At 37.6% G+C, this 15,511-nt stretch overlaps 1 protein-coding gene across 1 annotated transcript in view; it reads right to left on the reverse strand.

Moving 5' to 3' along the window:
- Nucleotides 1-297: 297 nt before the first annotated feature.
- QRFP (pyroglutamylated RFamide peptide) overlaps nt 298-15,511 on the reverse strand; it is a 29,448-nt gene continuing 14,234 nt past the window's right edge. Inside the window, exon 2 of the mRNA XM_053695483.1 lies at nt 298-714. Within this exon, the coding sequence (XP_053551458.1) occupies nt 298-714 (417 nt within the window). The remainder of the gene's footprint in view (nt 715-15,511) is intronic.

Here is a 15,511-nt window from a genome sequence, read left to right on the forward strand (position 1 = left end):
AAGTGCATTTCTATGTAGGGGGTAAAATTTATTTGACCAAAGGTTTTTTAACCTCCTCCATCAAAAAAATACATATAACTAGATTTTGTTTACATATTTGTTAGTTTAAAAGGAAAAAAAACTAAACACTATTTTAAACACTTATTTACTTGTTTATCAATAAGAAGTTGATAAATGACTCTTATACCACTGCTTTGGAAGTTATGTTGCTGAGATTTCTTGCTCTCTGACAACAGAAAATAAAAATAGGTGAAATAATATATTTTGGAGTATACAGAACACTTCTTGTATTACAGTCTATCTTCTTCCAAATCTGAAGCTAAATCCTCCTTTCTTCCTGTTGTAACCATTAAGTTCCTCAGCTAAGGATCCTAGTGGGTTGCCACTGCGCTTCTCTTCTTGTGGCTCTAAGTCTTCCACCTCATTATTACCCTCTCCTCTTCCAAACCTGAATCTAAAACCAGCCCTCTCTTTTCCAAATCCTTGGAGCTCTTTAGCTACACTAAACAAGGAAGCAGGGTCTGCATTTTTTTTGTTTCTCAGGCTTTCAAGGTAGAGGAGAGCACTTGCTCCTCCATCTTCCTCTGCATTGGACAACATCTTCCACAAACTGTTTATTTCCAAGAGATCCTTTTGTTCGTGGTTTTCTGGCAATGGAAAACTGGAAACACAAGCAAGGAGAACCAGCATTGACAGGCCATAGGCTCCCTTCATCTAAAAAAGAAAAAAAAATCTCTTTTAAACTGACAATTTTAGCAATGGAAGTATAACATTTATATTTTCTATTGTAGAATAACATTCTGTTTTGAGCTTCAAACCCTCAATTAAAAAAAGCCTGGATACTTTGCATGTTTTCTTTATTGGTAGAAGCTCATCTGCCAGTCCTAGTGCATGCCTGGCATGGTGTATTATTCAATGTGTTTTAGTAACTATAAATCATTCTGAAGTTAAATCTGTTAAAATCTGACATCTTACACAAGACACCCATATTGATATTTTGACTCTTACAGTGTCATCTTCATTCTTTTCTACACATTAACTAACTGGGTTTAGCTACTCATCTCTCGCACCCACTGGCTACTTTGAGCAATTATTTTACAAATGCCAGCCTCCGAATTGTGGTTTCTGAAGTCTACATGCACCACTTGGATCTCACTTTTTACTGCTCTTGGTGTTCATGAAACACCAACTTAATCTCCCCTGTAAAACCTCACATCACAAGCCCATTTTCTGACCCTTTTTTTGGACATATAGCTCTCTCTATAATGTTGACCAATAGCAAGTTTCAAACTCCATACACCACAGAGTTTCTCTGAAAGAAAACACATTTTGAACCAGACTTCACTTTCATTCCTTTCAATTGTACAACTTTTCTCTGCACCTCTGTAAACCATCATTAACATCTCCATTGCATTGCAACCCCAGCATCTTTTCTCTGCTTGCAACTCCCTCCACTTTCTTCCTACATCTTGGTCAGCTTTTATACTTATAGCCACAGACCTTGATGACTACTTAATAACTAAACGTTGTCGGAAACAACATATATTCTTAGGTCTCCAGCATAAACCATGTAAAAGAAGCCTTCTGTAACTTTTACAAGACCACTCTTGGACCTGTTACTCAAAATATACAAATGAAGATCATCAGAATTCCTATTGGAAATAGGAAAAATGTAAAGGAAGCCTTCTGCCTCTAATGTGAGGTCACTCAATATACACATATTAACATTATCAGAAGACAAATTGAAAAAAAGGAACCATGTAATGGAAGCCATTCGTGGACCTCTTATACAAATGAACATCATCAGAAGGCCTACTGGAAAAAAGGAACCAATTTATGGTACAAATGATAAAAAGAAAATGTTAAATAGCACTAACAAAGTAAATGTTGTATATACATGCAAAAACAATTATTATCATGTAGAACTGATCAATTTTAAAAGCTGAGTAATTTTTGTGAAAAGAGAAACAATGCACCTGATAAGAGCAGAAAGCCTTTCATATCCATGTTGAAGACTGTTCTTGTAATTCAGGATTCAATAGCAAGCAAAAAAAAGTAAATGGCCATTTTGGACTTCATATCTTTAGAGCTCTGAGGCATTGAGTGGCAAAAATATGTGACTAAACAGCATGGTAGTAAAACTGTCTGAGTGTCATAACGTGAGACACTGGTGTAGTCAGCTCTATTCTTTTCTTTCAAGAAGTTATACATATGTCTCTTGAGAAACGGTTTCCTTTACATTTACTGGTAGTAAATGAAGGCAGCCCATTAACTAAGTATAGTTAATAATAATAATAATAATAAGGACACCATAGCAATACACCTACTTGGACATCACCTACCCCCCCCCCATTTAATAAAATATATTTTATGTAAAAAGCAAGAGATATGGGCCGAGTCCCAAAAAATAAGTGAGAATTTTTGCTCTTGCTTATAGGGGAAGAGCAACGCTTGTTCCCCACTTACCTCATTTAAGGAGGTGTTAGGGCCACCATAGAGTTAGCTGACAAAATTATCATGAAGACAAGGTTTTACAAAGTGGTAAATTACTTTTTTAACCCTGTTGCAATGTCTGTACGATACATTGTATTGATGATAATGGGACGTCAAAGCTCACTCCTGACTTTTCTTTCTATTGGCATGGAGAGTCCACAAATCCATTCTACTTACTAGTGGGAATTCAACTTCTGGCCACCAGGAGGAGGCAAAGAACACCCCAGCAAAAGCTTTAAGTATCCATCCTTTCCAGTAGAGGTATATTCTTGATATCTTTATAAGCGTTATCTTGCTTATTTTATCTGTTTTATATTGTACATATTATCATGTACTTTTAGGGATTGTTGCATTTACATCCCTATCTTTTTTCAGTAGAAGTATATTAAAATATACATGTGTTATCCCTCACTTTCTATAGTTCTTGATAATTGGATATATGAAATATGTTAAGCATTGTTCTGCTTATCCTCTATCTGTTCTGTACTTTTCAACTCAGTAGTACACACACATATATATATATATATATATATATATATATATATATATATATATATATATATATATATATATATATATATATATATATATATAATTTTTTTCCCTTATGGGGATAATCAAGTTCTTTCAGTAGTGGGCAGTTTCTCTGCTGATATTGTCCTCTTGGTTCTTATTGCTGGACAATAATACATGCTTTAGTTTATATTTCTCTGTCCCAATCAGATTTTATTGTGTTAATTCTCTGCTCTCACGGGTGGATGGTGAATATGGACAAGAGTTCCTTGGTGCCAATCACCGGGGTATGTTTTTTGGGGACGGTCAGAGACTAGATGAAGATTTTCTTACTAGATGCAGAAATCCAGACTTCTTTCTGCCTGTCATTCTCTCTGTCTTCTGTCCAAACCTCGGTGGCACAGTATATGGAATTATCTATTTATTCCTTTTGCTTGTCTCCATCTGAGACCTCTAGAGTTATGCTGCTCGGACAATGGAATGGAGATTTCTCTGACCTTTCTGAGGATAGCCTAGACATCCTGATGAGAGACTCTCTGTCCTGGTGGATCTCTCAGGACTATTTGTTCCAAGACACATGCTTCTTGAAACTACCCTGGCAGATTGTGTCTACAGATGCCAGCCTTTCCGGCAAGGGAGCAGTTTAGGGTCCCATAAGAGTCAGGGAACCCGGACTCAGGGAATCTGCTCTTCCAATATATATCGTAGAATAAGAGCAATTTTCTATGCCCTGATAGCTTGGCCTCAACTGTGTATGGCTTGGTTTTTCAGAGGGCTTTTGGATAACATACCTTCAGTGACTTAAATCAACCATCACGGAGGAACTACGAGTTCCTTAGCGATGCAGGAAATGTTTTACATCCTTCAGTGAGCGTAATCTTCCACCTGTCTCAGTTCCGCATTTCGCACTCCAGGTGTGGACATCTGGGAAGTGGATTACCTGAGCAGACAGACGTTTCGCCCAGGGGAGTGGGCTCTTCATCCGGAGGTTTTCTCTATGATAACCCTTAGGTGGGGGGTTACAGAGTTGGACTTACTGGCATCTCGTTTGACCAGTTTGACCATCAAGCTTACAGATTCAGGTCTGGAACCCGCAGGCAGTTCTTGTGGACGCTCTTGCGGTTCCATGGGATTTCAGTCTGATTTTCCTGTTCCCTCTGTTTCCCCTCCTTTCTCAGGTTAGAGACTGGCTCTATCTGGAGCTGTTTTCTGTGATTTTTTTGGCTCCATCTTGGACTTGCAGAATTTGGTTTGCGGACCTAGTGGGGATGTCATTCTCTCCTTCATGGGGACTAACGTTGAGGAAGGACCTTCTCTTTCAGAGTCTTTTTCTTCATCCTAGACCTAGCTTCTCAGAAGCTGACTGCTTGGAGATTGAGCATCTAGTCTTGTCTAGACAAGGTTTTCTGATAAGGTTTTTGTCAGTCTGTTCCCTGGTGGGTCAGACTTTGGTTTTATTGCTTTATCATTTGGTTGCCTTACCGGATGTTCAGTCTTTTGTTTAGGCTTTGGTCAGGACCAGGCCTACATTCAAGTATTATGTTCCTTCTTGGAGCCTTAATCTTGTTCTTCGCGGTTTGCAGCAGACTCCGTTTGAGCCTGTGCATTCTATTGTTGTTGATCTTTAGTTTTGGAAGGTTTTGTTTGATTAGCTATTTCTTCTGCTCGTAGAGTCTCAGAACTTTTGGCTCTGCAGTGGGATCTCCCTTATCTTAGTTTCTTGTCCATGCGGATAAGGTGGTCCTTCGTCTCAAATTTGGATTCCTTCCTACAGTGTTTTAGGTTTACAAGTTTAATCAAGAATTGTTGCTCCTTTATGTGTCAGATTCCTTCTTCTCAGAGGAAGTGTCTGTTTCTCAACCCAGATGTGGTTTGTGTTCTAAAAAATCTATCAATGGTATCGTAAGGGTTTAAAGGCCACGTTAGCTACTCTTCCTTTTAGTTGAGGTGTGTCTTTCGGTTGGCTTATGTGTCAGCAGGTCGACAGGCTTCTGAGAGGATTATGGCTCTTTCCTCTAAGGCGTTTTCTTTTTTCTGGGCCTTTAACATCGAAGTTTCTGTAGCACAAATTGGTAATGCGGCCACTTGCTCCTCGTTACCTACCTTTTCGTTCTTTTATCATATTGAGGTTTTTGCCTCTACTGAGGCATCCTTTGGGAGAAAGGTTTTTCAAGTGGTGGTGCCTTCAGTTTAGGTCCGCCTGTCTTTTTTTCTCCCGCCCTTTCCATTCTGTGTTCTCTAACTTGGGTATTGGTTCCCACTAGTAATTAGAATGTATTTGTGGACTCTCCATGCCATTGAAAAGAAAACAAAATTTATGCTTACCTGATAAATTATTTTCTTTCCTGGCATTGAGAGTCCATGACCCACCATTGCCTAAATTCAAGATGGCTTATTATTTTTGTTTTCTAAACTTCAGGCACCTCTATACCCTTGTGTTCCTCTTCTCTTTCCGTATAATCCCTGGCTGAATGACTGGGGATTATGGGAAGTGGGAGGGATACTTAAAGCTTTTGCTGGGGTGGTCTTTGCCTCCTCCTGGTGGCCAGAAGTTGAATTCCCACTAGTAGTTAGAATGGATTTGTGGACTCCATGCCAGGAAAGAAAATAATTTATCAGGTAAGCATATTTTTTTTTCCTTAAAGGGACATGAAATCCCAAAAAATATTTTGTGATTCAGATAGAGAATACAATTTTAAACAACTTTCCGATTTACTTCTGTTATTTAATTTGCTTCCTTCTCCTGTTATCCTTTGCTAAAAGGTTTATCTAGGCAATCTCAGGAGCAGCAGAGAACCTAGGTTCTAGCTGTTGATTGGTAGCTGCAAATATATATCTATTGTGTTTGACTCACCCATAAGTTCATTTAGAAACCATTAGTGCATTGCTGCTCCTTCAACAAATAATACCAAGAGAATGATACAAATTAGATAATAGAAGGAAATTACACAGTTGTTTAAAATTATATTTTGTATCTTAATCATAAAAGAAAAAATTGGGTTTCATGTTCCTTTAAGACGTAAAAGTGCAAAAATAAAATGCTCTAATGTATTAGTGCATATTATCAATGCACTATTGCTTGTACATAACTTTGTGTTTAGTGCCTGCAAGAGAATTAATTCACCTCCAGAGGAGCAATGCACTAGGAGCTTGCTGAGTGAGCACATCTGGTGAGCCAATAACAAGAGGCATATGTAGCCACCAATCAGCAGCTAGCTCCCACTAGTGCACTGCTGCTCCTGAGCCTACCTAGATATGGTTTACAACACAGGATGCCAAGAAAACTAAGTTAATTTGATAATATACGTAAAATGAATAGTCCCTTAAAAATACATGTTCTATCTCCTACTTCTGTTGTCAGATGTGCCCATTCTTTTGGTATCCTTTGATGAAGAGTAAACCAAAGTAGGCTCAGGAGAGTGCACTATTTACTATAATGTATAACATTCCTACAGAGTACAAAGACGTGCACGCTCCTGAGTTCAGCCTACTCAGGTTTACTTTCAACAATGGATACCAAGAGAATGGAGAAAATGTGATAATTGATGTAAAATAGAAAGTTAGTTTTTTTTTTTAAATTGAGATGCTCTATCTGAATCATGTTAATGTTATTGTGACTTAACTGCCACTTTAAGGCCAGAATATGACACCACCTAGTGGAACATTTTATATTTGCTTATATGAGTGTATAGTGTCAGTAATGTAATCTGAGTATTGTTAGGTTGATTAAGTTACTAAACGACCCGCAGTGAGAGCCAAAATAAAGGGACATACAGTTCACATTACTGTGATAATGAACAGGTATACACACTTTTAAAGGGTTATGAAAAACAAAATCTAACTTCCTTGATTCTGCTAGTGTGTGTAATTATATTTACTGTTATCATATTTACTTTTCTTTCATGTAATTGGCAAGAGTCCATGAGCTAGTGACGTATGGGATATACATTCCTACCAGGAGGGGCAAAGTTTCCCAAACGTCAAAATGTCTATAAATACACCCCTCACCACACCCACAATTCAGTTTTACAAACTTTGCTTCCTATGGAGGTGGTGAAGTAAGTTTGTGCTAAGATTTCTACGTTGATATGAGCTTCTCAGCATTTTGAAGCCCGATTCCTCTCTGAGTACAGCGAATGTCAGAGGGACGTGAAGGGAGTATCACTTATTGAATACGATGATTTCCCTAACGGGGGTCTATTTCATAGGTTCTCTGTTATCGGTCGTAGAGATTCATCTCCTACCTCCCTTTTCAGATCGATGATATACTCTCATTTACCATTACCTCTACTGATAACCGTTTCAGTACTGGTTTGGCTATTTGCTATATGTGGATGGGTGTCTTTTGGTAAGTATGTTTTCATTACTTAAAGCGACACTGAACCCAATTTTTTTCTTTCGTGATTCAGATAGAGCATGCAATTTTAAGCAAATTTCTAATTCACTCCTATTATCAATTTTTCTTCGTTCTCTTGCTCTATTAATTTGAAAAAGAAGGCATCTAAGCTTTTTTGGGGGGTTCAGAACTCTGGACAGCACTTTTTTATTGGTGGATGAATTTATCCACCAATTGGCAAGGACAACCCAGGTTGTTCACCAAAAATGGGCCGTCATCTAAACTTAAATTCTTGCATTTCAAATAAAGATACCAAGAGAATGAAGAAAATTTGATAATAGGAGTTAATTAGAAAGCTGCTTAAAATTTCATGCTCTATCTGAATTGCGGAAGAAAAAATTTGTGTTCAGTGTCCCTTTAAGACACTCTCAGCTATGGTTTGGCACTTTATGTATTTATATAAAGTTCTAAATATATGTATTGTACTTATATTTGCCATGATTCAGGTTTCAGTATATTTCCTTTTGCAGACTGTCGGTTTCATATCTGGGAAATGCTTTTTTTAGGAAAATGTATTTCTTACCTGGGGTATAGCCTTTTTTCAATTGACTGTCATTTTAAATTTGCGGGCAGAATTAGGCTCGCGAGGGCGCAAAATGCCAAACTATATTGCGTCATTTTTGGCGCAAGATTTTTTGGCGCAAAGTTACGTTCGATGACCAAATTCGTCATTTCCAGCGTCTTTGTCAATGCTGAGTCCTTTCACAAGGTTGCGTCTTCAATGACGCGAGTGTGTCATTTCCGGATGTTGTTAGCGCCAAAGAATTTTCTCTGTTTGTGCGTCATACTTGGCGCCAAATATTTTCATTATTTTAAACCCCATTCCTATGTGCCTCTTGCCTTTTTTCTCTATCAGAGGGCTATGCTGTTTGCATTTTCTTCCCATTCCTGAAACTGCCATATAAGGAAATTGATAATTTTGCTTTATATGTTGTTTTTTCTCTTACATTTGCAAGATGTTTCAATCTGATGCTGCCTCAGAAACCACTGTTGGAACCCTGCTGACTGATAACAGTTCTACCAAAGCTAAGTACATTTGTTGTAATCTTGTGGAGATTATATCTCCAGCTGTGTTTTGTAATAAATTGTCATGATAAACTTTTACATGCAGAGAATATGTCCATCAGTAATAGTACATTGCCTGTTGCTGTTCTTTTAACATCTAATGTACAAGATATACCTGTGAATTTAAAATAATTTATTGCTGATTCTATTCAGAAGGCTTTGTCTGCCATCCCGCCTTCTAATAAATGTAAAGGTCTTTTAAAACTTCTCATAAAGTTGATGAACTTTCGAATGACATACTGAATCATCCTCCTCTGATGAGAATCTATCTGATTCAGAAGATCCTTCCTCAGAGATTGAAACTGACAAATCTATTTATTTATTTAAAATGGAGTACATTCCTTCTTTGTTGAAGAAGTGTTGATTATATTGGATATTGAGGAGACTAGTCCTCTTGATATTAAAACTAGTAAACGTTTAAATTCTGTTCATAATCCTCCTGTGGTTATTCCAGAGGTTTTTCCAGTTCCTGATGCTATTTCTGATATGATTTCTAAGGAATGGAATAGGCCTGGTACTTCTTTTATTCCTTCTTTAAGGTTTAAAAATTGTATCCTTTGCCAGCAGTTAGATTGGAGTTTTGGGAAAAGATCCCCAAAGTTGATGGGGCTATCTCTACTCTTGCTAAACGTACTACTATTCCTACGGAAAATAATACTTCTTTTAAAGATCCTTTAGATAGGAAACTTGAATCTTATCTAAGGAAAGCTTATTTATTTTAAGGTCTTCTTCTTAGGCCTGCAATTTCTTTGGCTGATGTTGCAGCTGCTTCAACTTTTTGGTTGGAAACTTTAGCGCAACAGGTATCGGATCATGATTTGTCTAGCATTGTTAACATGCTAATAATTTCATTTGTGATGCCATTTTTTGATATCATCAAAATTGATGTTAAATCTATGTGTTTAGCTATTTTAGCTAGATGAGCTTTGTGGCTTAAATCTTGGAATGCTGATATGACTTCTAAGTCCATATTGCTATCTCTTTCTTTCCAAGGTAATAAATTATTTGGTTCACAGTTGGATTCAATAGTTTCAACTGTCACTGGGGGAAGAGAGTTTTTTTGACTCAGGATAAAGATTTAAGGGTAAATCTAAAGCTTCTAACCGTTTTCATTCTTAAATAAGGAACAGAAATCTAATTCTTCCCCCAAGGAATCTGTTTCCAATTGGAATCCTTCTTCAAATTGGAATAAATCCAAGCCATTTAAGAGATCAAAGTCAGCCCCCAAGTCCGCATGAAGGTGCGGCCCTTATTCCAGCTCAGCTGGTAGGGAGTAGATTAAGATTTTTCAAAAATGTTTGGATCAATTTGGTCCAAAATCATTGGATTCAGAATATTGTCTCTCAGGGGTACAGAATAGGATTCAGAGTAAGACTGCCTGTGTAAAGATTTTTTTCTCTCACGCATTCCAGCAAACCCATTAAAGGCTCAGGCTTTCCTGAAGTGTGTTTCAGATCTGGAGTTATCTGGGGTAATCATGCCAGTTCCGTTTCAGGAACAGGGTCTGGGATTTTATTCAAATCTATTCATTGTCCCAAAGAAAGAAAATTAATTCAGACCAGTTTTGGATCTAAAAATTTTGAATCGATATGTATGAGTACCAACTTTTAAAATGGTGACTATAAGCTCTATTCTGCCTTTTGTTCTATCAGTTCCTGAGATTCTCTTTTCTAGACAAGCATTACCAATTTGTTGCTTTTCCTTTTTGGCCTAAAGGTTCTCGGTGTCCAGCTCTCTGTTATCAGAGAGCGGGGTGTTACAGTGTTTCCTTATTTGGACGATATCTTGGTACTTGCTCAGTCTTTACGTTCTGCAGAATCTCACATGAATCAACTCCTGTTGTTTCTTCGAAGACATGGTTGGAGGATCAATTTACCAAAAAGTTATTTGATTCCTCAGACAAAGGTAACCTTTTTAGGTTTCCAGATAGACAAGAGACGTTTGAAATTGGTTGCAGCCTGTCGGAACCTTCAGTCTCAGTCATTCCCTTCAGTAGCTGTGTGCATGGAAGTTTTAGGTCTCATGACTGCAGCAGCGGACGCAATCCCCTTTGCTCGTTTTCATATGAGACCTCTCCAGCTTTGTATGCTGAACCAATGGTTCAGGGATTATACAAGGATATCACAATTAATATCCTTAAATCTCAATGTTTGACTTTCTCTGACTTGGTGGTTAGATCGCCATCGTATAATTCTAGGGGCCTCTTTCGTTCATCCAACCTGGACTGTGATCACAACAGATGTGAGTCTTTCAGGTTGGGGAGCTGTTTGGGGATCTCTGACAGCATAAGGGGTTTGGAAATCTCAAGAGGCGAGATTACCAGTAAATATTTTGGAACTCTGTGCGATTCTCAGGGCTCTTCAGTTTTGGCCTTTGTTGAAGAGAGAACCGTTCATTTGTTTTCAGACAGACAATATCACAACTGTGACATATGTCAATCATCAGGGTGGGACTCACAGTCCTCAAGCTATGAAAGAAGTATCTTGGAATCCAGCTCCTGTCTAATTTCTGCGGTTCATATCCCAGATATAGACAATTGGGAAGCGGATTAACTCAGTCGTCAGACTTTACATCCGGGAGAATGGTCTTTCCACCCAGATGTGTTTTTTCAAGTTGTTCAGATGTGGGGGCTTCCAGAAATAGATCTGATGGCATCTCATCTAAACAAGAAACTTCCCAGGTACCTGTCCAGGTCCATGGATCCTCAGGCGGAAGCAGTGGATGTGTTGACACTTCCTTGGTGTTATCAACCGGCTTATATTTTCCCGCCTCTAGTTCTTCTTCCAAGAGTGATCTCCAAAATCATCATGGAGCAATCGTTTGTGCTGCTGGTGGCTCCAGCATGGCCTCACAGGTTCTGGTATGCAGATCTTGTTCGGATGTCCAGTTGCCAACCTTGGCCACTTCCATTAAGGCCAGACTTTCTATATGAAGGTCCGATTTTCCATCAGGATCTTTTTTTTATTATCGAGTTTGGAAGACTTACATTTCATGGTATTCTTCTCATAAATTCTCTTGGCATTCTTTTAGAATTCCTAGAATTTTACAGTTTCTTCAGGATGGTTTGGATAAAGGTTTGACTGCAAGTTCCTTGAAAGGACAAATCTCTGCTCTTACTGTTTTATTTCACAGAAAGATTGCTAACCTTCCTGATTCTTCATTGTTTTGTGCAGGCTTTGGTTCTTATCAAGCCTGTCATTAAATCAATCTCTCCTCCTTGGAGTCTTAATTTGGTTTTGAAGGCTTTACAGGCTCCTCCGTTTGAGCCTATGTATTCGTTTGACATTAAACTACTTTCTTTGAAAGTGTTGTTTTTTTGGCCATCTCTTCTGCTAGAAGAGTTTCTGAATTATCCGCTCTCTCTTGTGATTCTCCTTTTCTGATTTTTCTTCAGGATAAGGCGATTTTGCTGACTTCATTTAAATTCTTACCTAAGGTTGTGAATTGTAACAACATTAATAGAGAAATTGTTGTTCCTTCCTTGTGTCCTAATCCTAAGAATTCTTTGGAGAGATCTTTACATTCTTTGGATGTGGTGAGAGCTCTGAAATATTATGTTGAAGCTACTAAAGCAGTGCTTTCCAAACTGTGTGTCGGGACACACTAGTGTGTCGGCAGCAGTGTGTAGGTGTGTCCCTGCTTCAGCACAATTTTTTTTAAATTGAAATGATTATTTTTTTAAATAGTTTTTTGGTTTCTGACTTTCCGCCTGCCTGCTACGCATATCACATGGTTGACACGTGATTGATACCTAGTGGGTCACAGATCATCTTAACCAATTGGCACAGCTCAATGGGAACTGAAACTATTACCATTGGCAGATTTGGCGGCACATTGGCTCCTGATTGCACGTGTAGTCTCCTTAATTGGCTCCTCACTGCAAGTGTAGCCAGTGAGTGGGACAGCCGTGTGTTTGCAGCGCGGGCAGTAGTCAGTCGGACTCACAGAGCTCTGAGAGTGGCAGCTTAAATGCTGAGCTGAAGTCAGTGGGATTTTTTTGCAACTAGCTCCCAGTAGTGCCTTGCTTCTCCTGCTCTTGATATATGGATAGGAAGTGGAAGTTTAAAAATGCTTGATGATGAAATATGAGTGTCTTTATCTAATATTACACCAAATATTCCGAAACTGTGTTCATCCCATCAACCTCATACATCCCATTAAAATAGTAAGTAGCTATTGGTGTTATTAAACTTTTTTTAATTCTTGCACATACATACTGTTACTTGTAAATGCATTTTGTTATTATATAATTTATGTATGTGTCCGTATCTTTTAAAACAAGTTAGTTTAACCTCCTTTTTGCTAGTACAACTGAATTACTGTGTCACGAAATAATGTAGGTCTACAAAGTGTGTCACCAACATGAAAAGTTTGGAAAGCTCTGTACTAAAGATTTTAGGAAGACTTCTAGTCTATTTGTTATCTTTTCTGCTTCTAGGAAAGGTCAGAAGGTTTCTGCCGTTTCTTTGGTTTCGTGGTTAAAGCTTTTGATTCATCAAACCTATTTGGAGTCGGGTCAAGCCCCGCCTCAGCGAATTACAGCTCATTCTTATAGATCAGTTTCCACTTCCTGGGCTTTTAAGAATGAAGCTTCAGTTGATCAGATTTGCAAAGCTGCTACTTGGTCTTCTTTGCATACATTTACTAAATTTTACCATGTTGATGTTTTTTCTTCTTCTGAAGCAGTTTTTGGTAGAAAAGTTCTTCAAGCAGCTGTTTCAGTTTGATTCTTCTGCTTTTGATTTAATTTTTTTCCTTTCATTTATGAGAATAAACTTATATTTTTGGGGTTGTGGATTAATTTTTTCAGCGGAAAATGGCTGTTTTTATTTGCATCCCTCCCTCTCTAGTGACTCTTGCGTGGAGTTCCACATCTTGGGTATTGCTATCCCATACGTCACTAGCTCATGGACTCTTGCCAATTACATGAAAGAAAACATAATTTATGTAAGAACTTACCTGATGAATTCATTTCTTTCATATTGGCGAGAGTCCTTAAGGCCCACCCTTTTTTATGGTGGTTATGATGTTTTTGTATAAAGCACAATTATTTCCAAATTCCTTTGTTGATGCTTTTTACTCCTTTCTTTATCACCCCTCTGCTTGGCTATTCGTTAAACTGAATTGTGGGTGTGGTGAGGGGTGTATTTATAGGCATTTTGAGGTTTGGGAAACTATGCCCCTCCTGGTAGGATTGTATATCCCATATGTCACTAGCTCATGGACTCTTGCTAATATGAAAGAAATTAATTTATCAGGTAAGTTCTTACATAAATTATGTTATTTCTCGTGGCCTGTTTTGTTGAACCTTACCATGAGCATATACATACATATAAACACACACACACATATATATATATATATATATATATATATATATATATATATATATATACACTTGAGCCCTTCCTAGTCAAATACCTTGAAATATGCAACATCATTTTAAATCAATTTTAAAGTTTTTATTTTCTTTTAATAGAAATACTTGAAATACCTATGTTCTTCACTTAGAGGAAAATGTTCTTTTTATTTGTAAATATATATATTCTAAGTGAAGAACATAGGAATTGGAAGTATTCCTAACGCACCTTCCACTTTAGTGCAGTTGGTCTAGCGCACCTTCCACTTTAGTGCAGTTGGTTTAGCGCACCTTCCACTTTAGTGCAGTTGGTCTAGCGCACCTTCCACTTTAGTGCAGTTGGTCTAGCGCACCTTCGAGTTAGCGTGCAAGTGATAAAAACAAAACGCTTTCTTTAGTGTGCCCCATAGAAGTCTATAGGGAAAGAGTGTTAGTGTTGTTGTGATATCTGAACTCCAACATGTAATACCAGCATAGCATAACATAGGAGCGCTATTGATTTATCTTGAGTGCAGCTAGGGCTCCACATGTAATTTAGCTCTATCTGTGTTGTGAAATTAAGCATTTAAAGGGACATTAAACACTAAATAAATGCTAGGCAGAATGATGCATTCAAAGAAAAGATTAGTCTGAGAATAACATAGATGTATTTTTTAATGTTTCATTAGCTGTTTAAATATTCACAACATAAGTATAAAGTTTAGTGTCTATAAAACAGTGGGAGCTGCCATGTTGTAACTTAGGTTACCTTCTCTGCTGTGACCAATTAGGGACAGTTATACATAGGTCATTAGAGTGTGCAGCCAATGGCGGTGTGGTATATAACAGTGTTCTGCACTTCCATTTCTAACAGAAACTGAAAAGCTCCCAATTTCAGAATGAAATTACAGGAAAAAGGGACAAAATAAATAATGAAAATATATTGCAGAGTTATATATATATGATTTATCATTTTATTTTTCCATCTCAAAGTGTTGAATGTCCTTTTAATATGGGTCATGTCTCCTTTCAGCTGTTACTTATCATTGTTAAAAAAAAATATGGAGATTATCTAAACTACTAGACACAAAGCCGATCAGTGGTAATTTTATAAATGAATAGAGCTGCCCAGTTATAGATTATATTTCCTCCTCTTATTTTACTCTCCATAATTCAGCTTGAGGTGGCTAAAGTTCTAAATGTCTTAGAGTATTAATTTTTCAGTCTACTGCCCTGAACCAATAGAAATTAAATGCATTATTTATGCACTTGGTGCCATCGCATTGCACTCCACTGTGCAGTAGGCTGGGGTATGGCATTTTCAATAAACAGTGACAAACTGTGCGGTTCAGAACCACATGGTTTAACTTATATTTGTTCAGCTCTTATCATATTTTTTTTCCTGAATTGTAATAAAGCAGCGGTACATTAAAAAAAAACAGAAGAGCGAGATTATTTGTGTAATATTGAAAATATAGAACTTCCGTGGAGATCTTTGGCGGCTGCTTCATATTCTGTGGATTTCCTTGATGTCCGTCAATATAGAAAAGTTCATATCTAATAATGTTTGTGCCAGAGAGTCCAGTAACTCGCTGTAAAATGTAGCGGCATACCAGTTGGGATATCTGTCATTTACTAGAGCTCTTCTTTAATATGAGTAATCCATATGTTTGTAGAGAAAGGATAAGAGAACTCTTTCATGTGTT

Source organism: Bombina bombina, chromosome 12, assembly GCF_027579735.1.
Source record: "Bombina bombina isolate aBomBom1 chromosome 12, aBomBom1.pri, whole genome shotgun sequence".
In the NCBI taxonomy this organism is placed as follows: domain Eukaryota; kingdom Metazoa; phylum Chordata; class Amphibia; order Anura; family Bombinatoridae; genus Bombina; species Bombina bombina.